Here is a 26,199-nt window from a genome sequence, read left to right as displayed (position 1 = left end):
TCAACCAGCCTCTTCTCACTGCAAGTGTGCCCTTAAGAGAAGAAGCTAATATCAAAGATTTACCTTCCCCATCCAAATCCCTTGGTTGCCACAGGAGGAGTACAACATGCAGACAAAGAACCATCTGTGACGAGCCAAAGGGATTTACTGCTTATCTTCAAAAGAGTTTTGCACTCGGGAGAGTCCTGCAAGACATGCAAATGTGCATATAACTTACGCCATAGGGAGCAGGAGGGAAGGCCCTGAAGGTGCATTGAGATGTCCTCACATGGCAGTTTTAGCAGTAACTTGGGCATAGCAAATACAAAGTGTTTGCTCTTCAGATACTGAACCTATGGATAATCCATCCACTGCAGAATGGCTTCAGCACAAAAGGTAATCAGCAGCAGGCAGGGGAAAAAAAAAACCCCACACTAAACTATGCAACAACAACAACAAAATCTCACAAAAACACCTTTCTTTCACCTTCCTTAGAAGGAAGTCTCAAACAAGTACTTCACAGGGCTCTGGACCCAAATACTCATCAGCACAACCATGATCCACGACACTGTTCATAATGCAGTTTTATTTTTTCCTTTGTACAAAAACAAATATAAAATTTAAATCCAATAGAAAGTGTGTACTAGCATTGACAAGTTTACATTACAATAAGACACAACAATGCGATGTGTATCTAACACCACATTAGTTTTAAAACTCTCAGTGATACATGCATTATATAAAATAAAAATTGCTAGAACATTTAATCTATTTCTACCAAGAATATCCAGGTACCAAGATACTCAAGAACCAAAAGTAATCTTGATAGGCGGTATCTACAAAATTAGACCTTTTCCACACACATGAAACCAACATTAATAGAAATGTTTATCATTCTTTGTTAAAATCCTCTCACAAAAGCCATACGTTAAATTCTCAGTAGATACAGAAAAAGCTCAAAAGTTTGTTAGCATAGGTAACCATTCAGTAGTTTAGAGAATCTTTTAGACATTTTGAAGAGATACTGTAGTTTTCAATCTGAATTTTTCCCCTAGAGCCAGAACTACGTCGACTCCCATTTCAAAACCTAGTCAGTGGTTAAAACTAGCTCTTGAGTGAAGTCAAAGAGTAGCGTACAAAATATTTAACAGAACAGGGGTGTATCACATGAGTGTTTACTTCTTGAAGAAAGGCTTTTCCACATTCAAGGTTTGTTTATTTGTCCCATAAACAAGATTATACCTGAGGGATGAAATGAAAACAAGGATTACCATAGTCTGTAAATACAGTTAAACTTTTCCATGTCCACAGAGCACAGCTGAGCCACCTCGTCACAGTCTCATCTAGCCTCCCTCCAGTTTGTGAGCCCAGGGAAGTATATGTTTGGATAGGTGGCCAGCTCATATTTCTAGAGACACACAGTTCTGTTGACGCTCTGTGAAGCCTTGGGATGGGGACTGCTGCCAGACGCCTACTCTTCCCCCAGTCCTGGCAGCTGCATCTTGTTCCCTACTAATCAGCATATCTACTATCCACATGTCACTGCAAGAAGCAGATGAGTTATTCAAAGTAACTGGGGCAGCTCTGCTCTAGGAGAGTCAGCCCATACTGCAAAGAAACCATGATCACTATGTTTGAACACTCACTTCTGCTCACAGCAGGCTGGGGCAACACCTTAGATCCCCAAAGCCCCTGCTCTAGCCTTTGCCCTAGCACTATTTTACTTTCCATCAGAAATCTGAGTCCTATTCACCAATTCACTATCAGTAACAGAGTTATTTCCTCTGCACTCAGGGGAAGCATATTAAAGACTGTTTCTGTTAACTTGGCAGCTAATACTTCTATTTTTTCCTGAACCAAGTTGTATTCCAAAGAAAAAAAATCTAGTGTTAAAGGCATAAAAATATACTTGCAGGATTTTTTTTTTAAAAGCAATAGTTATTCAGTAGCTCCTGACTTCATTTGTCTCTATTGCATAGCTGATATTCAACTAAGCAAAAAAGAACACAGAAATGCTGCTTACCTGTAGGGTTGTGCCGGATGAAAAATACAAACGGCCTGTCTACTATGAACCAAGGAGGGGATGACCTGGCTATTAAAATTGCAGCTTGCAAGAAAGATAAAGGTTTAAAGTTAGACAAAGCAAGTACCACAACACATTATATACTCTATCAAAGTGAAGTTTTCCTAGTGTATACTAGAAGCTTACACAGGTAGAGATAAATGCCCAAAACCTACCAACTAGGACACTTAAGGCTGCATAGGTCATGTGTTATTCTTATAGGAACCGTATTGAAAAGACACAACACAAGACCCACAGAAAGCTAGAAGGAAGCCTTGGGTTGTCATACAAAGGATGTAGTACCTTAGTCCTCTTTGCCACCTGGATAGTCAGGAATATTACATCGGTGGCCAAAGTGTTAGCTATTAGAAGACACTTCCCTAGAAATAAGCCTGTTTATGTTTCTTACAGTACACCAATGGTCTGATCAATATTGGCAAGTTGAGATCTTCCTGAGAAATTACATAAAATCCATCAACTCATCTGATCTGATGTCAGAGCATGTTCCCCGCAATGGTCTCAAAGCAGGCTATCTTTGCTTAGTGGTACAGCCATCTAACACAGTTTTCCCGAGTCTGACAGTTATCAGTACAGTTGCTTACTTGTTGCTGCAGAAGCTTTGGTTCCATCTTCACTAACTTCAATTTTTGTCTTTTGCAGAACATTAGATACATGAAGACCTTCTGTTCCTGAAAAACCCAAGAACAGTATTTTCAATAAAACAAACTGCAATAGTCCTGAAATACCTTGTAGCTAGCAGCTATGCTAGCATGGCTTAGAATAATAAAAGCTGCTACAATCCTGCTGAAATCCTGAAGTTGCAGTGAAGAACACTACTAGTAATATCTTTGAACACAGTCACTAAGTTTGCAATTACAAAAAAATAGGGAATAACCTTATTCCTCCCTCCTCTCTATTTACTAGGTTTTCTTATTTGATGGTCTATGTTAGAAGTGTTCACTTGCATTTTTACTTTTAAATAAACACATGACTGAAAAAACATGCTATCTGAATTTAAGTTACACTCCCATTTATCTCAGTGTCAAGGGGGAAAAAGCACTTAGCAAGACCCCTTGCTTTCAATGAAACACAGGAATTGGTTTTCAAATTAAGCCAGCACAAGGCAGGCTTTTTTGTTAGATCTCTCTGTAGAAGCTAATCAGGAGTTTAATGGAAGCAGAAAACAGAAATAAGATGGCATTTTAGACCAGTAAGTTCAAAAATGTCTATGCCCCTTTTTCAGATACTAATATTTACAGCTCTGGTTTGGTGCAGTCCCTTAAATTAGGAATTTAGTCTTTGTGCTTTCCTACAGCTCAAGAAAAGTTAAGTCATTAAACACATAACTTCAGTGAAAAGGTAAACACTGCAGATGCAGTATTTGTTACAGTCTAAGGTATGATATTGTTAGAAGTCCTGCTATAGATTTTTAGACAATGCTTGAGACCCTCAGGTTGTAATATCAAATCTTAAGAAGCTGACCAACATAATTTACTACTGTAATGCAAGACAAGGGGGAAAAAGCCACTTGCAGCATTCAATAGAAGCAAGCAGCCATGCTTGGCTGGCTACAAAAATAGAACTTTGCTCCAATGTCATGGTAACACTTATCCAAGGAAAAAAAAAAAAAAAAAAGAGACAACTGCATTGGTAAACCAGCACTTTATTCAGTGCCAGAAACTACAAATAAGGACCACCATAGATTCAAAAAAAAAAAAAAAAACCAAAAAAACAAACTTACTTGTAATTTTTGCAAAGTTTGCCTTTGACTGGTCAAACATATCTGTAATACCAAGTGCTTTCAGAGGGTCCTTTAAATCTGTTTCTGCTACTGCTGTAAATCTAGTTGAAACAAACAAAAAAGAAGGCATCAGTATTATGCAGGAAAGTTGCCTCAAGCACTCTGTTTCTCCTGTATTAGGGAAGATATACATATATGACTCCCAAAACATTTCCTGAAGGAGAAATAGATTATATTAGCACTTACTTCGGTAAAATAACCTGCACTCTTTTTGCTACCATGGTTGTCATCCAGCTTCCTATTGTTTTTGTGCTGATGTGGGGAATGATAGCAGAGAGTGGCGTCGTGCTTTCCGTAGGCAGAGCAATTAACATGCTTATCATTTCACCATGGTATGGTAATTCAATGATATTATACCACAGCTCATTCGGAGTACTTGTAGTGCCTAAAAAAGAAGCAAAGCTAATGAGCCATAATTCTTATACCCTTAAATCTATTTTACCTTTAGACACCTACTGCTGTAAGAGTCTGTTTGGAAAGCTTTACCCACATCTTAAAACTGACTCTGATGAGTCACAGACTGCCTGCCTTCCTGCTAGGCAGCCCTTCAAAAGCAGCACAGGGTCTGTACAGATGCTAGTTTGAAAAAAAAAAAAAAGCACAGACAGGATGATACCATGAAGCAAATACTCACTTGAATTTGATATGCATACTGTTTCTCAAGCCTCATCAGGCCAGAGTGATAAGCCAGCTATGTTAGAAATTACCAGGTCTGTGAATCAGCTGGATCTCTACTTCAGATCTCAGCTATACCAGAACTGACTGAGAATCAAGAAATAAAAACCAAGAAAAAGCAGCAGACTGTCCTTCCAAACTGAAGAGATCTTGTAGACAAGCTCTTTTTCTTCCAAGAGTTATTGGAAGAGCTCCTGCTTGAAGTAGTCTGTTGCATTTAATTCATTTTATTGCTTAATAAGCATCTCATTAGGAAGCACTCTTAAGTCCTTCAAGGTAGTGGAGAGCAGCCACTTCGAGGCAGTGCAGGAGGCCAGTTAGATGAGGAGGAGTGAGATAGCAACGCCTCCATAAGTTACAGCAAGTGCTGAGAAGACTGTCTTCAAGCAACTCCAAGTTCCCTTTGGTTACTGTGGGATTTCTGGCACATGACCCAGAAGCAAGTCCTTTTCATAGGAGTTTCAAGTGAAAACTTGTCAGTTTAACTACAGACAGGGTTTCTGGGAAAGTTTTTGGATAGCAGTAACATCTTATTATCTTTCCCCTTTCTTCATGTAAGTCTGCACTTGTCAGCCCAAGCTGAAAAGCTACACTTTCATTAGAAGTTTAATCTTGTTGCTAGGGCCATGCAACCTGCCTTGACTGAGCTCATGTTGCTCGAAGACTGGCAGTATTGCACTTATTTTGCACGAATTGTGTCAAGCTTGCCAGTTTGATTATTTCCTTTTATTATGACAGTGGTTCTCAGTCTAGGGCCTACAGATCAAAATACTGGTTGCATAAGTTAGCTACAGAACAGTAACAAAAGGTAAACCATCCAACAGTGAAATACTACTTTCCTGATCTGCTACATGCTGTTATCATTACTACAGAGGCATATCAAACAGAAGGAGAGTTCAACTTCACAGTCAACTGATGGGATTTAAGATGCTTAAGAAATTTAAACTTTTAAAGATCCCTCTGCAATCATAAATAAGATAGTAGTGCTGTGTTAGGGTATCCTGAGACACCCAACCTAAACCAAGTCCTAACTCAGCAGTATTTCTTTTGTTCCTTTCTAGCCTCAATAGCTTTTCTAGCTTAAACATAGGCCAACATAATGGAGTTTTTAACCAGCAACAGAATCAAAAGTCAAAAGCCTTTAAGATAATAGTTTTGAACTACTTTCAAACTCCGCAGGTAAGCAGTAATCACTGCAGTAGGCTTCACCACCTCCCCCAACTCACACTTTAAGCAGTTATCTCAAAGTATTACACCACATCTGCTGTAATGCATACATGGGTTTGTGACAGAAAGTTACAGCTGTCTACTTTAACACAAATCTACTAGTATTAGTTGGGTACTACTGACAGAAAAAAACAGGCATTTAAAAACACAGTGGATCTTGGTTTTTGAATTTATAGCAAGCTGTATTCCCACACCTATTCCTCAGACTGTATTTAGCACACATGGAAGTGAGTTTCAGGCAGCACTGCTCCCTTGGAAGGATGCAACAGAAGATGTTCTTTTATCAGAACTTCAGTCTTTCTTTGACCAATAAAATCCCCATAGGGCTGCAACACTGAAGCTCTGGAGTACATTGTTGCATCAAGCTGCCTGTGTCAGCCCTGAGAGTCTCTGGTGGAAGTCTGGCTGAACCTGCTGAACTTCTTTTCACTTGTGACTCAATTTGAATTTGAAGAGCAGCTTCACACCTTCAGAGAGATATAGCCAACATACTAACCCTTTGCTCCTCTGGCTCCCCCAGGACTAGGGACTGTACAACTGCCATTTCTTTATTATACAGTAAAAAAGAGATTGATTCTACTGCAATCTTTCTTTCATACACAGCTTGTTACCACATAAACCTTTGGGTTCTGTTTCTGTTGGCAGTTTTCCTTTATTATCACCCCTTAAAAAATAAGGATTTCTTCCTACTGCAAAGCTTAAGTAACATGCAAAGTTCTCAGTTTGGGTACTTCAGATTTTCCTTTTTAAAAGCAACAGGATAAGGCAAGTACTTTGTCAGACTATTCAACCTTAAGCAACTGTTAAATACGTTGCACAGCAAGCTCATCCATACCTCAGCAGCATGAGATACTTCTGTAACACAAAGCCTCCTAGATCAGCTACAATAAGCAATACCATTAAATGTCACATGTACAAACTCCCGTTTCAGTTTGAAGGAAAAGAACAAATTCTACAATTGGTGGTGGTGGTGGGAGTTACTGAGCTTACCACAGCGGAAGATTGATAATTGGGACAGCATAGGAACTTGGTAGGTCTTCCCATCAGCTCCATAAAATGGACGTTTCTTTGTATTTTCAGGTCGAAATCGTGACTTCCATAAGCCCTTGAAATACACAGCATTTACTAGAACCAGCCTGGTCAAACTGCCATCAATATCATCTGGAGCTACAACCTGATCAATCATACCTAGAAGAAATAAAGAAAGCCTGAGTATTTGCCATTATAATGCTGGCCAACTCTTCATAGAGAACCTGAAGCACATATCACTTTAAGCCAAGTACCCTTTACTACCCATGGGGTAATACACTTGAGGTTCATAAAACCAATGGTATTCTTTGTCAAGAAGTAAACCTTTAAGATACTTAGAAAGCAAATGTATCTTGCTAATCATGTTATAACTAACAGGGCCTTTCCCTTTCCACCATGTGAGCAGATCTAAGACTGAAACTAAGCATGTTACAGTGGCAAGGAGTTTCAGCTGAAGCACCTCCCCATTCACACACTGCTTGCAACATTGCTATGCAAAACTGGTGATGTGGTAGAGAAAGAATTTAACAGCCTCATTTCACAAATACCACATCCAACATCATTAGCAACACACTCCTCATATCCAGGAGACACTGGTTTTAACTCCAAGATACCAAACATTTAGTTGACCTAGACTATGAATATGTTGTAAAACATGATCTCTGGCTTTAGCACATGTAAACCTGACAACTGGATGCCAAGAGGCTTGAATCATGAAGATTTCTGTCCAGGCAGGGTTAATTAAAAACCTCCACTAAACATGACTCCTAAGAACATGGCCATATCTTGCAAGAGTTTAAGGCAGTAACAGCAAAAACTGAACTGCTCTACAGCTTTCCACAAGTCTGCTTTACTGAGTCAAACATCTGAGTTGCTTTCAAGCATTTTTGTTTGAGAAAGCATAGCTCCAGGAGAACTCCGCTCAGATTTCTCACCGGTTGTATGAAGGCAAGGAACAGTAGAAGCTCCCCAGTCCCATGGACAGATGGGCATACACACTATACACATCCTTCAAGGCCACCAGACACATCTGCTGGGGCAGCAGGACTGCAGATTCCTGGCCCATCAGCTCTAAAACATGCCAGCTTCAAGACAGTTTTCAGCTGCAAAGCAGAGCTTTTTTTATCTCCCCATCTTCCCCCAGTACTTCCAACTGAATCTGAGAGGTCTCAAGACACCACCCTGCCATGCACAAAAAGTACTTGCTAATACTCACCCCTTGTTTCATTTTTCACCCACTGGTTGATGGAATCACATGCTGCATTTGGGTCCTCAAAGTCCACGCTCTTGACATTGCACTGAAACACCTCTTTGTTCCTTGTAACAAAAGGCACTTCCATTTTAAAGCCACTCTTTGCAAACACTGCATTAGCAATTGTAACAATGTCTTTATTCTTTTTTGAGACTATGAGCCTGTTTATCTTCTTTAAGGCTTTACCAACTCCTAGTTGGAAAGAACAGCAAGTTTAATTTAGAATAAGATGATGAACAGTTACTTTATATGCAACTATTAATGACATGAAAGGTCAGACATTTTAAGTGCTAGACTAGAAGAGGAGACCAAAGCAGGCATTCTGAGAGGCCTTCCAAAACACCCATTTCTGATCTCTCATCCGAAGAACACTACTGTTTCCCAGCGAAGACATGGCCTTTGCTGTGATGCCTGCTGCCACTCTAGCTGTCTGCTCAGAATGCTATGGACAGTGATGGGGATAATATTGGGGGTCAAGTCTTAGTATGGAGCTACTAACCACACTCTTCCACCGAAGACACTGTTCCAAAGTGTATTTCATATCATACAAGCCCAGGTCACCTGTCATCTCTCTGTGACAGTGACAATGCAAGACAAGGGCTCAGCCTGCTCACTCAGAGCCAACAGGTCTGCAGGATTCGCAAGTGGTCTTGAACCTCAGAGTGCAAAGCAGAAGTTGTTTTCTCATCATTCTTCCTTTCCATTTACTGGAGAATAAAGGAAGCTGTCAAGATTTCTATAAGGTTCAAGTCTTAGCTTCCTTAAAGACCAGGTCTTGGTCTAAATCAGCAACAAGCAGGAGTCAATCACTTAACAAATAAGATTGCCTTTAAAAAAAAGGAAAAAGTGAAAGCAGTAGGTTCCAGTGCTTACAGTCAAGATCTTTAGGACCTGAAAGCAGCTCGCATCGAGTGCTGGCTAGCTCCTTCACTGTACATGAGAGATGGCATACAGCAGCACAGAAGAACTGCTATGTTCACCATACCCAGTCCTCCCCATTGTAATGGCTTATGAACAAGTGCTTGTCTACACAGGGAAGCTATCGCCAGGTAAGCAACTTCATGTTCAACCATTATATTGAACAGGATCCTTGTGTGGCTGTTTTACAGCCATTATTAACAGGCTCCCTCTGTTTCTCAATACAATTTAGGCAGAAACGTTTCCAGACTGCTTCCTTACATAGACAAGCTTAAGAGATAAGAGATATGAAGGGAATAAATTAGTTCAGAGTTATTCTCTCAGCTGCATATAAGAAAAAGCCTCAGATGGCTTTGCTGTTTCATGTATCATGAATGCTTTAGCAGTACCATTTGTATGAATTTCTACGTGTTCACTCTCCAATACTATGGGCAAATTGTTTTGGAGAACATACCATAACAGAGGTTCTCAAACCGTATTCTGTGGACCACTGGTGGTCCATGGAGCACTTGCTGGTGGTCCGGGGAGAGCTGGCTGGTCTCATGATGCTGGCTCTCCTCTTTGCTTCCAGCTGCTAAATTGCATTAAAAGACAGCTAAAGATAAATACTTTCCAACTATTACCTTTCCAAAGAAGCAGTTGCTGTAGTTGCCAAAGGACTGTAAGGCAATCATGAACAAGAGCAGAGGAGATCTGTGCAAAGAGATAGGTAGCATCCCATAACAAGTCTCTATAAGAAGGTACTGGCTACCTTCTAAGGAGTTTGAGAACCTCTGTGTGTCGCAGCTAGGATTAGAAAATGTGCAGGCCAAATAAAACCAGTTGATGTAATACCTCAATTTTTGCAAGTACTTATTTTTTGAGTATTCAAATGTTCCTACAGTTGGTTATCCCATGAAGAGATTTCAATCTACAACGTTTAGATGTTAAGCTGCAAATCATTTTATTGTACTTTAAACCCAGAACCAAAACAGCAAAGCAAACAAAGACAGGACAACATGTTATATGACAATACTGCTCAAGATTTGTAAGTGCACTTACCTCTTGGAGTGTTTCCTATTCCTGGAAGGAAGGCAGAATGCTGGCACTAAGACGTAAGTCTTGCTGGCAAACACTCACAAAAATACTCAGCGTGCAAAGTAAAGCAGCAAGAACCTTCAGCCTACACCCTCTCAAGGGGCAGACATCAGCAGAGGAATATAAACACAGATGCATGCGGTGTCAGGCACAGAGACAAGCAGAAACAGCTGTTTCAAGAAGAGGGCACTGCAAGAACTACAGATTCAGGGATTCTGACAGCAGAAACATAAGTGAACAAAGCTGAAGAGTAAAGTCAAAGTATCAATCGTATGGTTAGAGTTTGCATTGCTTTCAATGTGGCAATGAGAAGTATTCTCAGATATGTTCAGTACAGAAATGGGGTACTGCAGCCTTCCTGCATAGTGCTGGCACTAGACCACCATCCACACTGTCCTGGGAAATCAATTTTGCAAGGATGAAGGCAGTTCTAGCCAGGGCCCTGGAGTCATTAACAAAGCTGCTTATAAGCCAGTTCAAGTATATGTACATATCCATACTCAAATTGCCAATTAACTTCAAGCATGTCCATTTTGTGCTTTGGTAAACAGAGTTAATTGGTATATGATGCAATCTACTACACTTTGAAAGCCATCGCAAAACAGCACGAAGATTCTGACAAAACACACCCCAAAACACCTTAGGAATCACTGACCATTTACGCTGTATCTCATCATAGTTGTCAGCTGCTTCTTTGTCTTGCCATCAGCGCCCAGCTGCAACACCCCCAGGACTGATGCAATCCCATGAGGAGAAACAACAACATTGTCCTGAGGCTTTGCTTTCACTATCTGATTGAAGACCTGGATTCCAACATCGGAGCTAAGTTCCTCCAGAGGATAAAAACTGAACTGGGAACATACAGATGTTAAAGTTCCAAGAACAAAGAGAAGCGGGAAGTGCCAGTTCATGATTTCTGGTTGGAGATACCTGTCAGAGAACAAGAGGGGAAAGTTAAGTCAGCTTTCACAAGTACAGCATTTTTATTTTCAACTTAAATTCTTATTTACCTAGAGAGCAGGCAAGTCTTGCACATGCTCCACACACCATTCACAGAGCTCTGGCAATAGGACTCACACCTGCATTTTACCAGTGTTTTAGCTCTAGGAGTTCCCAGAAGCAGAGAGATAACCATAAAATAGCTAGATACCAGTGACCATAGCACAGGAAAAAAGCCACGAAGTTGGGAGACTACCTCCCACCACACACAAGCTCAGTTAGTTTTGTGTTTCAGTTAAATGGAGTCTTGGCATTCTATTTAAACTGCCCTTTAAGGATAAATTAGTGCCAGGAAGCCTTGTGGTATGGTCCTTGCCCACTGAGATGTGATGCACAGTACATTTTATGGATCGTTTTCTGCAGTGAACAGAAGCACGTACACATATGCAAACAGACCTTCTGTTGTGGGAATTTACACCTGCCTAGAATAATAAGAGTTAGCTGCATAACTGGCATTTTCCATGATTGGAATATAGAAGATGACTCTTAGATTTTATAATGCAAGGTTAAGTTTGGATTTTAGCCTGTACTTTTCCATTTAAGAAAATTCAGGAGCTAATGAGTACAGAAAGTCTACATTCCAAATGGACCAATCTTCATCTGCCGATCTAACACCTAACAGAATTCAGTATCGTTACACCCATGACCTCCTAGGTACTGAGGCACAGGCAGCAGCAATAGTTTGCTCAGGACCTTTCAGCAACTGATTAGAGAACCAAGCCCAAATTTCAAACACTGGGTAGTGTAACTACTAGGGTGTATTTCCTCCTCATGGAATTGTATTCAATTGCCTTTTTTTTTTTCCAGGCAAACAGGCACTTAGATGAATAGTCATGCAAAAATCTCTTTTTTCATGAAATTAGGTTCACTGCTCAGCTTTGAGAAGTTCAATCACAACATTTTTATTTTAAGACAGTTTAGTTGCACAGTTCAAGCATCCCAACTCCCATTTTCAGACCAACAAGCGAGCCTGTTCCCCACTGAGCTGACTTTGGTGCTCCATGAGCACGCTTAGGTGTTAGCCTCTCAAACGCGCTGAGGAGTCGGCTAGTTCCCTCATTCACCGAAGGCTAATCAGACTGCAGAAGGTATACAACTCATTAAAATGTTATTTGCATACCGCATGCAAAAACCAGAAACAGGTCTCTCCTCCCTTTGAGCCCTCTGCTCAGCACTGCACACTTGCTCTTCTGGCGCCTGCAGCCCCGAGCCCAAGGCCAGCTGAGCCGAGCGTTTCGGCTGAGGTGCCATCCACAGCCTCCTCCCACGCACCGAGGAGCTCCGCCATCGCACAGCCTACCTACGCTGTGAGTTCAAACCGTGCTGGAGCACTTGGTTACCAGAAAGCCAGCTGGTGTTTGTATAGATTCATTTAATCATCTTTTAATAGCATGTGCTTCAACTGTGCTAACACACTTTAAAGTAACAAATACAGTATTTCCACTTTGCTCTACACCATTTCAGGGGATGGAACTGGCTTCAAAGTTTGCCGTTGCAGCACAGAACAAACCAAATGCTGAACATGACATAATGCAGGAGTTGAGACATCTTTCTCCCCCAACCCAACTGTTAGTATAACTGTGACCAGAAGAACCTGTTGGACTGTTTTAAGTTATGCAAGAAAAAGTGAAAAGGCTGTCCTACAAAGCAGGTTAACAGCCCGCCCACTCATTAACAGTCTTTCCCATCAACCTGCTAATCCCCCAAGCCATTTTGGAGTCACTGAAGTACAATTCCTTCCAAAGGAGCTCCATACCAGCCATCAACTGGCACTACTCAAGCTTTCTCTGAAAACTACACTGGATTTGGCCAGCTGCAGCTGAGACCTGCAGGAGGAAGACCCAGATGCCACCTGACCCCCCTGAGGCAGGTTGCCTGAGTCACTCCCTAGATTTGTCCTACACTGCTGGCTACAGCAGGAAGCAGTCGTGGGAAGGACCCACAGCCTTTCACAGGGAAAGTGAACTTGTACCTTTTTTTATTAAATGTTAAGGAATATTCTTAAGTGTTCTTTGATACTAGCACAAACCAACCACCTGAAGTCTCCAGTTTTGCTCTTGGGGGAAGGCTTCCCTCTCTCCCAGGCAGAAGCTTTATACCAGTGGCAATGCTGCCTTGCAGGAAGCAAGCGTGGCTTACCACTCCAAGAGAAGCTAGGTTTTGGGTTTAACAGTTTTCTTTGGTGGTTTGGTGACTGTGTCTTCTCCCTACCCAGAGACCCAAGGGACAGTTTAAACAAAAATTCTTAATGCCAATATTAATCAGATTTTTACCTTTACCTAGTACCTTGGCAAAAAAAAAAAAAAAAACCACACCACAAAAACCCCACAACTATTAGAGATTCTTAGTAGATACACTTAAAAGTAAGCAAGCAGTTAATGTTGGTGCAATACAGCCTGTCCCATGTAGTAATGGAGACCAGGGACAGTGCCAGATAACACAATCACAGAGCACACAATTTGAGCTATAATTTGAAAACCCTGCTTTTCATTGAGGCAGCTCCACCTGATCCAGCCAGCAAACCAGAAGAGATTGGGCTATTTTGAGCATATCTACCCTTGACACTTTACACTGTGTATTTTGTAGTGTATTATGAGGGCAAAGACAGGAGTAACATGTCTATAAAACCACATAAAACAATGTTTCATTGTCATTTATGTACTGCATCTACACAAGCCTAGCTGAAGTCAGACACTTCTCTCCTCTTTGTCTTTACCCCAATATATTGCAAGTCCCAAGTTTTCTGCTTCCCTGGTGACAGCCCCTGACAGACTCAGGGTGACAGCTACCAACAGCCTTGCATTTTCCCCATGACACATGTGTGAAGCCTTGTCAAAACAACTTGACTCTGCTCCCAAGGCTGCAAGCTGCAGGATTTTGTTTTGCCTTTTTTTTTTTGTTTGTTTGTTTCAGGGAAAAACTATTACCTCCAGCACCTGGTTTCCCCAGAGGTCTCTATGCTTGCCTAACATCTCCCTCCTGCTACGCCATTAAGGCAGGTTGGTCTCCACTTTGGAGCACGATCTCTAGCAGATACCTACTCAGAAGGTGAAACAAAGTTGTGCAGTGCTCTGAGCATGGGAAAAGAGTAAAGTCGCTTTTCAGCATTAGTTACAGAGCAGTCACTTCTTGGCCCTGCCATGCCCATTGCATAGCTTAACCAGCTAACTGAGGAGCTAATTTCATCTTCACGCAGAGTGGCATTGATGTTATTAATGCTTCTGGCATGGATTTCAGTATATTCAACTTTATGCAGTTCAGTAACAAGAACTGCATTTGCATATCCTGAAAGAAACAGCCTAAGTACAGCGCAAGGAGAAAAAATCCAACAGGATGTAGGATGCGTAAGATGGAAAACAGTTGACCTGCTATACAGAATACCAACAAGCTTTCAACAAGCTTTCATAATGCTGAAGCTAAAAACTTAGTGATAGTTAAATTTGAATCTAATGCTTCAGAAAGCTGAACAAAAATACAAGCTAGGCACTTCTTTGCCTACGACCTTTATATTTTTTACAAAGTTAACTGAGAAGGAAGAAGGTGTACAGGCAAATTCACTGACATAAGTGTGGGCTTTTGAAAGATGCTGGACTGAAAAAAAATCCCTCTTCAAGGTAGGCTACCCACTTCTTAGATTGAGAACTTACAGGAAGAACAAATCCCACAACTTAAACTGCTAAACAGACAACAGAAATACTGACACTGACCCAAAGAAATGCATCTAGAGAGTAATATAAAGACAAAAAACAAATGTAATGTGTTATGTGAATCCAGTTCTTAACCGTAATGCTAAAGTTTCTGAACAAAACAGACAACAGTGCAATGCATTTAGCTGTATGAGGGATGCCTTGCCCACAGCAAGCACACAGAGAACTCTGTTACTCCACCTGCCTCACTGAGCAGCACTGTACTAAGTCCTGTACACCATGCTAAATTAGTAGTTACTACCTGTATCTAACTGCAGAGCCTAGTTTAAGCCGCTGTATATTTTTAGACAAGTAGCCCAGTCATGCATAGAGCTCTGGGGAAGGCAGAGAGGAACAGCACAGTGTATTATACCTGCACTGGTAGTTTTGCGTTGTTTCGTGACAGATGAAATGTCTTCAGGCTACCAATCTCCGGATGACCTCAGCCTCTAGCTGGTGTTGCATACACTAACCCTCATACATACTACACAGTGTACGCAACTCTCACTAGGCTCAGCTATTCAGATCACCCACATAATACATAGTTTAAGTTTTTGGCTGAAGTTATTATGGAAGTATTTATGTCAACAAGGAGGACACGATGCTTTCAGCCTGCATTTACAGAATGCTTGGTACAAAAGCAAAGTTACATGAATACAGACTGCTTGATCTGGGTCTAAAAAGGTGGAGCAGGGAGAAGTTAAGTCTTCAGCCCCAGGCACAAAAAGCTGCTGAGCACTGAGATCCTGCTACAGGAAAGAACTAGCTTAGGAAGGACTTCATTTTCAGAGAGCCAGACCGAGCTGCTGCACTCTTCCTGAGAGGAAGAGAAGTTAATTTGGTTCAAGATCAGAGGTAAACACATGAGCCAAAAAAATACTCATGTACATTGGAGAAAAGACCTGTCCCAGAGAGCCTGAAGAACACTTTGAAGTGAAATGAGGAAGAAATAGTGAACTGTACATAGATTTTTAGATATCTGTACTGACTGCACTAAGTACTGTATGTATGTTAGTATCCTATGAGACATCTTCAAGTGTTTGCTTTGAAGCCTGACTTTAACAGCAATAAGGTATAACCCAAAAGGCTCAGTCTTGCAGATGCAAGATGGATTCTGCAGTTTCTTTAAAGACATATCAAGCATAAGGAAGTTTATACATCAGACTTCACTTCTGTGAACAGCTGTAACCAAGACAGCAGCAAGTGCAGCTAAACAGAGTGAAACTGAAAAGCAGAGTCTTGCAGCATTGCTCGTTGCCCTGTACTGAACCCAAAAAGCTCAGAGCCCTGAGCCCACGTGGCAGGCACTGGGCAGCCTGTGTGCCCAGAAAAACTCGGCCAGGGACAAACATTCAGGGACTTCTCCAAGTCTGAGATGTTGATGTTTCCTTGCCAGTGCCACCTGTGCTACTAAATTAAACATCTTATTTCAACTGAGATGTGAGCTCAAAGAACGCAGTTTCACTTCAGGCATTTAACTAACTCTCTCCAGCAGGACTGAATAAACACTGAACCAAACTTGTTAACAGTCATTTAAGGAGCTGGCTGAGCACACACCAATTGTTTCTCCAAAGCAGTGAGACCACTCTGGTTGCAATGGGAAGGTCACATGCTGGGTCTTGTTTTTCTGATGATGCACACTTGGCAGCATGTTAAAACACTCAAGCCTGTTGGTAGGCTTCTCCTCTCCTCCCCACAAGTGCTCACAACTCCCCTTCTCCCTAAGCCTCTTCTATCCCAAAGCCTTCAGCATCCTCTCCTACCATACTGTCTGGCCTCTGCATCTAAACATGCTTTTGGGTTTCAGAGCAGTAGGACCCACGATCTGAACGCAGGCGAGTTCAGAAGTGGCTTCTTCCCCACGACAGAACTGTGAAATGTTTCATCTTCCTCCAGGTTTTCTGGTACATCTTGAATGTTGGCTCTTCCCTTTCATCTACAACACTTTCCAAGTGCTTCCTGCTTTAAAGAAGTGAGGAAAAACCCCACAGACATCCCCATAGATACAAAAATAAAAGCTACATTATATCAACATGTCAGGTCACATGAAAAATATCTAACACAACAAAACAGATTTTTATTATTCAATACCTGGAAGGTTGAGTATATGCAGAGCGTTACTAAGAAAGGATGATTGCTAGCTTTTAAACATCTCGGTACTTACATTGCTCTGAAGAGGAATAAGTTACTGTTAACATGAGAAACCTAACTTGTACACAGAGATAAGCTGGAAGGTTTTTTAAAAACATTTTGTATGTTAAGGTATTTGTCTGACTTCAGGCACTACAGCCAACGTTGCACACAACTGGAAAAAGCATGATAGTGGTTCTGAGGCTTCCCTTTCTCAACCTGAATCCTTTCTCTGCTATTTCTAATTCTCTTCAGTTAGTGCATTTGTGTTTGTTTCAAGATGGACTGTCTCCACATGGAACACCTCCCTTTCAGCTGTGTCCAGCCAGCCTCTCCTGCCAAGGGGGAATTTCCCAGCAGAGCACCGGCTTGTAAAACTGGCTGGCCCCAGATAGGAACCATCTCTTTGTCCAAGCACAGCTCCCACATGAGCAGAAAGTCAGAGTTTAGTGCTTCTTTATGAAGAGTCCTGGCCCACCACTTCTTGGGAGTTTCCATTTAGCATGAAGGACAGAAGACAAGCTCCCTTTAAAGCTTCCTGCAGCCTCATGACTAGTGTCTCCAGTTCATAAGCCAGACTGATTTTCTCACCAGTACCCATCTTCTACAGTGTTTGGTGGTGATTCATGGTAGTTCACTGCATGATGTGAAACTGGTCTTTGTAGAGTTAACCAGAGACAGCTTTTGATCTGACCACTCAGTTGTAACCATACTACAACTACACAAGCACAATTCAGAGTTGCAAGAACATAGACAGGCATTTATGTATCTTTTGCTTTTACTTCCATCCCTCATTTATACATAATTAAAAAAGCCAACTGGAGCTCTGCTTCATGAAGCATACAGAATTTGCTGATATCACAGGGCAGGCGGCTTATGGAGACGATTCTGGGACTTTACAGTTCTACCACCATTTTCAAATTTTATCTGTGTTCTCGCATTGCAGTATGCTCAACAAGTATTTGCTGAAGTTTCTGTGTTATTTACTCCTGTATTTAAAGTAGAGTTTCCACAGCCTTCTCTAAGATCTATTATCAAGTTTTACAGTATCAGGAAGATTAAAGAGAACTATGTTTTTAATTTACTGGTGTCCCTTTATTAAAGAAGTGGTTTTGTTGATCTTAAGTTCTTTATACAATGTGGTCATTTTACCATAACGAAGAAACAGTATGGGACAGTCAGCCCATCATGACTAATGCTGCAGAACCAGTTTCCAAAAAAGACGCAGCACAGCAGTGTTTCACAACATGGCAGTGAGTCTATACCCTCTTGCTCTGGATTCACCCCAGTAGAGGGAACGATGGTTCAGTGCTTAAACCATTTGCCTAAAACTTAGCAGCAGGTCCATAACCCAGGCTCTAATTTTAATTTTTTGTGGAAGCCTCATGGAACCACAGTTCCCACATATACTGTAAATTAACAATGCTCACTGTGCAAGTACAGGCCCATTGAGAACCAGAGGCAAACCTACAGGATTGCAAGCTCCCATTAACAAGGTACAGGGTATTAACTCTTTGGTAATGGGCTGCATAAGTACAGATTTATGAAGTAACTCCACAAGGTGCTGGACTAACAATGGCTCGTGTCTCATCAGGTACCTCACCACCACCCTTTACCTTAACCCCCACTTCTGCTATAGTATTTTAGCTTCTTTTCTTCCTTAAAGAATATTAAAGGGAAACCCAGTACCCTTATTCATTTCCACTTGTTGCAGGACTCATCTGATACCAGGACTCTTGCACCTCTACACCCCTGCACAGCAAACTGAAACTTGCTCCTTCCATCCTCAGGTAAATCCCCAGTAATATGTGCCCCATCTCCTTCACATACTAGGCTGAGAGAGTAGAAATAGCCTCGTGGAGATGGCTCCATGGCCACTTTGAGACTGCATGGAGAGCTATGCTTGGAGCAGATTGAACATCAAGAACTTCCCAGTACACATCCTTCTTCAAAAGGGGTAAGGTACTAATATCTGTAGCACTCAGACTTAGAGAATTGTTGAGCAAAAAAAAGCTTTGTAAAAAAATAAAGAAAGCTAAAGACACAGAATCAAGCCCTCAAATCGACAGTGAAAGTTTCAGTAGAGCTTTGACAAAGCATGTGAGTTGCTGCAGAGAAGATAGATGATTGTTTGCCTTTAGATTCTATACCTTTTAGGTTTAGTTTACTCTACAAAAGAGGTACTTTCATTTCCTATTAAACAACACCCTACAAACCCCTGTTCCCATCATTCCACACCATATGGTTCAGTCTGGGTTTACAGCACAACTGAAAATGGGGTTTTCTATGTAGCAATAATATTTTTATACTCCTGGGAAGCTTAGGGAGATGGCAGGCCGTATCAGCCATATGATACCTAACCAAAGGTTAGAGATGCCCAAATGGTAGCAAGTAAGAGATAGGCTCTCAGTCTTCCAAGTGGCCTTTAGGAAACCCCACTTAAAATAATGCAAGTAATTCAATATTACTAAGTTTTTACTTATTCTTCCTCCTACAAGAGGTAAGGCTATGGTAATAACAGTGTTGGCAGTTCTGTGAAGTTACACATGTATTTGATACACTCATTTCACCATAAAAATAAATTGGAACCATATTCTCTGGTCATAATAAGAGCTTTTGTAACAACATGTACTTACACAAACTCATTGATATCCAAGACCTGAAACTTGAAGCATTTATATACAGGGAATGTTACCACCTGACAAAATACTTGGAGAGACCAGGAACACTGTTCTAACCGTTACTTCACTTGCGGTTGGAGATCTGCAGAGTGATAGGTGACTTGTCTTTTGTTTAGTTATTAATCACACTGTACGACATCATTAATCAACCACTTCCTATTTATAAGTAAATTTAGAAATCCTGTTCTTATCTGAAATACTAGATAACAAACGCAAATCTTAAAGTGTAATGTAGCCAAGGATTAAAGTTATGAATATTAAAGATGAAAAAAGCATATTAATTTTCTGTCTCTAGGACAGCATCACTGAAACAGACTTAAGCTCACAGAAACATCAGATACTAGTTTCCTAGTGGCCTTTCCTCAACCATTTCAGAACTAGCTTAAAAGGTTACCCAAAAAGGATAGGGATATTTACATTTTTCTTTACAGCACATAGACATTTACTTGTATTTATGTTTTTCCCCTCCCTAGCGTCAGAAGCAGAACCAGCCAACCACAAAAGCATCAGAAGTCACAGATGATGTAAGGATGCAGGAATCACACCCAGTAAGGATGCGGGAATGAAGCATCGTGCTGGGAACCCTGACTGTATACTCAGACACCTCAGTCAGCTGCAAGATGACTTACATTAACAGCTATTTAGAAGACCTGTATTTAAGAAGACACTCTCTTTTCATTAATCTTCTGATTAATCCCACTGGCTTTACTACAGGTTTCTGGAAAGGCAAGACCTAAATTTCCATAGAAAAAAAGGACAAATGAATACGAACTATGCACAAGAATCCTGCAAGAGCAGGTCATGACCTGGTATATTAAACCATCTGATTCAGTTCAGATTGAAAGTTTGTAGGCTGAGTTGTGAGCTGCGTTGGCTGAGAAGCCTCCACACAGTCCATCGCTATTTCTGTAACACAGATGACGAACCTCAGCAGAGGAAGTAGGCAATTAGCTGGGAAAGCAGCCTCTTAAACTGAGCTGCCAGAGCAGCTGGAGGCCTCAAGCTTGCTTCATTACTGAGAAAGATACATGAACTACTCCTTCTGGAAGAAGAAGGTATATAGCAAGATGCAGACATACAGCTAACAGATAAATCCACCAACTTCTACACAAGATTTCTTATATTGCTTAAATATGTAAAGTAAGAAGATAACAGAATAGAAAACTTAGAGGTATGTTCAGTTCTCCTCTTGGTTTTGTACCTGTAACATACCAGAGCCAGTGACAGAGACTGCCCCTCTCCTATTAAATCAAGAAACCTCAAAAACCACTCACAGCCTTTGCCCAACAGAAGCTTGCAGTTCAGACGAGATGACACAGCCATCTCAGAAGCAGTGAGGACCAGCACTAAATACCACAACATACCCTTCTGCAGGAATAGATGTTTAAAGTTCAAGCTGTTAAATGATAAGAAAAGCATTTAAGAAGGAAACAGAGCTTGGTCAAAGCTACATAGCTGATGAACATGAATTTATATCACCTGCACATCAGCTGAACTGAGAGAGCTAAGAGGTACCAACATTTCTCAATACTGCTGCTGGAGACCCCAGTGTGATTTACAGCTGTAGGTTACAGTCTGTTGACAACTAATGTTTCTCAGTTTCTGCCTGCATGCTGAGGCCACTACATATGCACAGCCTTGAGCAGGGGGCTTCAATTCAGAACTCACTGATAATCAGTCTTGATGCCTCCCATAACTGCTCTCATGGTCCCAAGATACTGAAAACAAACTTCAGGCCACTGTTTCTAAAGCCCAGGAAGAGAACAGGAGGCTGCCTGAAGCACGTGATTTACATCGTGTCGCTGAGTATGGTCAGCAAGACTGAGAATTCCACCATGGGGAGATCAATCCACAAGATGAATATGCTTTCATACTTAAACCGCTTTGTGGCATGTTTATCAGGCCCCAGCATGAGTCACCTCCTGATTTCAGCTGGGAAATATAAGGAAAAGCATCCTTCTGGCTATTAAAGGTGAACACCAGACCACAGACAAGATACAGTAGCTGCCAAAACTCATGTGTTTCCACAGACGCTGCTCAAGAAGAGGTGCTAAAGGATAAAGAAAGCTTCAGTTAGCACTTAAGTGTATTTCAAGGCCATGACAAACAACTCAAGAAACTATGGCTCATACTAGCATTGCCACTAAAATTGCCCCATCCTCTTCCTGTCCATGACCACTGGCTCCAGCTTTGGCAGTGACCTCCTCTGTGCTTAAAGAAGTATTAATGCAGTTGAGTTGTGAACTAGATTCCAGTACTAAAGAGAAGACATGGAAAAGCAGAACACAGGACAGCCTTTTTTTCCATAGTATGCCAGCCTAAACATTTGTGTAGCTACAGCTATAGAATGCTACCACCTTTATTTTCATCTATTTCAGGTCTCCTGCCACCCCATCATTTTAACCATCACAGAAGAGACACACCGGAACACGTATATGGTTGCACATATTCAGCTTTCTCCTATTTTCACACACAAAAGCTATTAACTTTAATAAAACAAACTTTTTGTATGTTCATAGTTCTCTAACTTACACTGTTAACCTTTAAATTCATATGTAGGTGATTGGCTATATCATGCTACCTGTTCTCCAATGCTAGAAAGAGGCAATTCTTTGTATCACTCTGCTTATTCAAAAGTTGTTGATGGTTAGTATAGGTGCACTGAATTACATGGTACTTACAGGCTAAAGGTAAAAAGTGATTTGTAAGTTATGCCACAAGAGATTGGGAGGATGCCCGGAGGCACGAAAAGATGACTGTATCCAGCAACGTTTTACAAATTAGTGATGATTAATCCATCTTTTCCCTGTCTTCCCATGTACAAAAGCTTTGACCCTAAAGAATACTAGAATCCAGTTAACAGACCAACTAACTGGAAGTGTTTTGATGATTAGGTTGTATTTCCCCCTAATTAATATTACAAAAGCATGCTCTCTCATGCAAGCCTGTGATTAAGCAATCCAAGCGGTCCAGACAACCCTAACTCCAGCTTCCAAGAAAAACCTTCCACTGAGCCTCAGCTTTTTCAAGCACAAGAACCACAGTTGCCCAGCAAGAATCAAAAGCTGCAACCAGCCGCACGAGCCAGGTAGATACGGAGCCCACCACCACCAAAGCAACACAAATCTCTAGTCAGAGCTCCTTCTGAACTGTTCCCTTACTGTAGAGGTATGCAATTTATATGCATCTTCATTTTAATTCCTAGCAATAAGGTGAGGTGGTTATTTTAATATATTTACATACACACACACACACTTCAATCTAGTCTAAAAATGCCTAGTATAACTTACTGGGCTCCCTGCTTGACGTTTTTCTACCTAACACTATGCTGTTAAGAAGCTTTAGGACTGGAACACATTTCTGGCTGTGCAATTTAGAGACCCACAGTAAAAGTCTCCGCATGCCACTAAGAAATGCTGTTCTCCTGGTTGTCAATGACAACACCAAACAGAAGCTTCAGCACTTCTGTATACACCTTGAGACAAAATCCACTGCAGATTTCTGCTGTTTTCTTTTTTGTACTGACATGAGTTTGTATCACCTCCCACATAAGGTACATATAGCTATATACAGACAGTTGTCTATAGTGATGGTCATATCACCATCCGAAGCACAGATCCCGATACCTAGGTAGCAGAGGCAAGGGTAATGTCCAGATAAGCAACTTTTCAGCATCTTAAGAGCACTGATGAAGTTTGCTGACAGATTGTCTGGCATACAACGTCCATAATTTTAAAGAAACTGTAGACTAGCATTCATTACTCAAAGTTTACTTCTGTGCCAAGCAGCTGCTATTCTCACAGGTTTAATCACACTACATTAAATGCTAAAATTCCAAGCTAGCACATCTTATACATATTTGAATCATTCTACTTAATCATCCTGCCTTTTTATTTGCATTGGTCTTCACCTCACTTTGAAGGCTCGTCTGATCACTCAGCAGGCATGCAGATGCTTTTCGCTTTCCTCGTGGATTTCTGCAGCTTCTCCCCTTTCTCGAAGCTACACAACAGCACAGCTGCTTACACCTACGTACATTTTGTGAATAGTCCCTACAGAACCAGGTTTCTAATGAATTCCTGTGGAGAGCAGGGAGTAAGATGTTACTAAATGCTCACGAAAGAGAAAGTGAAGGGAGAAGAGGAAGTCATTTTTCAGTCCCGTGAAAAAAATAGTCAGTCTACCAGGTTTCTCTTTCAGGAAGTTGCCCAAGAATGCAATTAAACCCACAAAAACCAAACCACATTTCAGAATCATATGCAGGCATGGGAAAGGGAGAAGGAAATAAATCACACTGAGGCCTCTAATCCATAAGCAGCTATTCTCCAGTTTTAAAGGAAATCTGACATTTTAATACCTATCTGTTAGCACAATGGTATCTCCAAAGGTTTTATTTCTCTGTGAAGATTCTCCTGCGTTGCACAACACTGAGCCAAGATACTGAACACCATTTTAACCAGGAGACAAAAGACTCCCTCCTGAGGGGTACTCAGCGTTTCCAAACCCTCCCAGAACTCAGCACATGAAGCACGCTACCACATTATTCAAAAGGGAGCCAAGGTAAGAGAGTTTTAGCTAACCAGTTCTCTACTTCAACACACATTTAGTGCCATTACCACTAGCTAAATCCTGTTTCAGTAACAGAATATATACACCCCTTGCTCCCCGAACTGCAGTGGCTGTAAATACTTCTCTCCCATTTCTCTATCGCTTGATGTGTACAGAAAATTTCAGTTATGAGCTGAATTATTTCTTTTTTAGTAGAATAAAAGACTGCTCGCTCTCATAGCGGTCAGGAGACACCAACGAAGTGAGCAACTTCCAGATTTCAAGCTTTTACGACGCAGCCGATGCCGGGGCAGCGACACCTCCGTGCACCCAAGGGCGAGGAGCGGGCTCCGGCGCCGGCCCAGGGGTGCCGCGGCGAGCCGGCCGCTGCCGGGGGCCGAGGGGAGCAGGCGCCCCCCACCCGGGGCCGGGCCGGCGCGAGGCTACCAGCTTGGAAACCCACTTCTTGTGAGGAAAAAAACCTCCTCGCTTTCAAAAAGCAGCAGCTCACCACGCCAGAAGCACCCTCTCACCCAGCGCTGGGAAACTTGTGGGAGCCGGTAACAGGCAAAGCACACCGAAGAGCCCGCCGGCACCCAGGAAAAGGCGCCCAGATCGACCCTCTGCGGCCAGCGGCCTCCGGTTGTCAACGGGGAAACTTTGATTTCCCCCCCCGGAGAGTCCGTACGCCGCCCCGGCCCCGCTCTTCCTCCGCCGGCCACCGAGCGGCTGCCCGGGTCCTCCAGCCCACCCCGTATCCTCCGCGCCCGCACACCACTGGGGCCAGCTGGCCCCCGCTCACCTCCCTTCAGCCGCTCCCAGCCCGTCCCGCCGCGGTAGCCGCTGCACCGCGCTACTCAGCCGAAGCGCGGCGGCGCCCGGCGTTTATAGGGCCCGCCCCGCCCCGCCCCGCCCCGCCTGCCCCTCCGCCGAGCCCCGCGGCCGCCCGCCCCGGGGCAGAGCCGCCGGCGGCTGCCGAGCGGGGAGGGGTCAGTGCGGCGGCGGGAAGCGCCGGCCCGGCCGCAAGCCCGCCTGAGCGGAGCAGCCCGGCCTGCCGGCGGTGTGCCGGGCCACAGCCCGGCGGTAGCCCATGGCGGCGGTGGCACCGTAGGGCCCGTCGTGCTGGGCATGGCCAGCTGCGTCCCCTCGTCCCAGGCCTGTCCGCCAGCATGCCCGTGCCCCTGCCCCAGCCGCCCCGGCGTCCCTCCGAGCGCCACCAGCAGCTCTTGCCCCTCTGCCCGAGGCGCAGGGAGAGGCCCCAGCCATGGAGGGGAGAAGGGGAAGTGGAGGCAGCTGTTGCGGTGCCCACGGGGGCAAGGCCCAGCCCAGCAGGACCACTGACAAAGCAGGGGGTCGTGAGGGGACGGAGACCACCGAGGCCAAAGGCTGCAACATCCCCCGACACCGTGAGGCCCTTTCCTGGCAGCGGCGTTGTGAGAGATCCGAAGATTTCAGCCGAAGGGGCACCTCTCACCACCCCGGACCAATGCGCCCGCGTCCTCTAGCAGTGGGGACGAGGAAACACGTGCCAGCAGCCTGGGACCTCGATCCCTCATATGACGCTGGGGTCTTGCCCTTCACAAGCGGTGTAAGGGGGGATCTGAGGGGGGAGAGCTGCCACTCCAGCGTAACAGCACGGGCGTGGCAGTGTGGCAGGACAGAAGCGTAATTCTGGGAAAACAGATGTGAATCTTAACACTGACTGACAGCCCCGGCCTCCTCAGCTGACAAAGCACAAGAGGGAATTTCCACTATTCATATCAAAACGGTGCTGCTGACAACCCCAGAGAAACAGGTAGTGCGATGGTCCAGCAGAGGACAACACTGCCTTGTTACATCATCCTTTCTGCGCCTGTTTTCCAAAGAAATTTCTCATGCATGGCACAGTCCAGCTTTGGAGAAACAGGACAAGTATGCAATAAACCACATTTCTTCTCTCAGGAGTTTGAACTCTTCTGGAGAAAAAAACCACAACCCATCTCCTGGCACGAGCCAGAGCAGCAGCGGTGGCGGCCGCTGTTAGTCTTTAAGGTGGAGGGCCTTGTGTCCTCTGAGGTGGGCTCTCTCTGTGGAGAGCCCCTGTGCCTGGGCAAAATCGAAACGCTGGCGGGCAGGATGAGGGAGGTGGCACAGCA

General features: G+C 43.0%; 1 protein-coding gene across 1 annotated transcript; it reads right to left on the bottom strand.

Annotated features, from left to right (window-relative positions):
* Positions 1-545: 545 nt before the first annotated feature.
* SERPINE2 (serpin family E member 2) lies at positions 546-24,905 on the bottom strand. Its single transcript, XM_068406637.1, has 9 exons — positions 24,867-24,905; positions 10,676-10,950; positions 7,990-8,217; positions 6,735-6,932; positions 4,029-4,227; positions 3,783-3,883; positions 2,644-2,730; positions 2,003-2,086; positions 546-1,221 (listed from the first exon to the last, which is right to left on the bottom strand). Exons 2-9 carry the CDS (start codon positions 10,929-10,931, stop codon positions 1,184-1,186), a joined length of 1,191 nt encoding a protein of 396 aa, XP_068262738.1. The 5' UTR covers positions 10,932-10,950; positions 24,867-24,905; the 3' UTR covers positions 546-1,183.
* Positions 24,906-26,199: the final 1,294 nt, after the last annotated feature.

The sequence above is a fragment of the Nyctibius grandis genome, chromosome 8 (assembly GCF_013368605.1).
Source record: "Nyctibius grandis isolate bNycGra1 chromosome 8, bNycGra1.pri, whole genome shotgun sequence".
Taxonomy (NCBI): Eukaryota; Metazoa; Chordata; class Aves; order Nyctibiiformes; family Nyctibiidae; genus Nyctibius; species Nyctibius grandis.
The sequence above is the reverse complement of the archived record's forward strand: the minus strand, read 5'-3'. Positions and strand labels throughout refer to the sequence as shown.

Excerpts from the sequence above, each read along its gene's own strand:
- SERPINE2 (XM_068406637.1), bottom strand. The coding sequence starts at position 10,931 with ATGAACTGGCACTTCCCGCTTCTCTTTGTTCTTGGAACTTTAACATCT. Across the intron at positions 6,933-7,989 it reads GGTGAAAAATGAAACAAGGG|GTATGATTGATCAGGTTGTA; the intron begins GTGAGTATTAGC and ends TATTTCTTCTAG. Across the intron at positions 1,222-2,002 it reads CATCCGGCACAACCCTACAG|GTATAATCTTGTTTATGGGA; the intron begins GTAAGCAGCATT and ends TTCATCCCTCAG.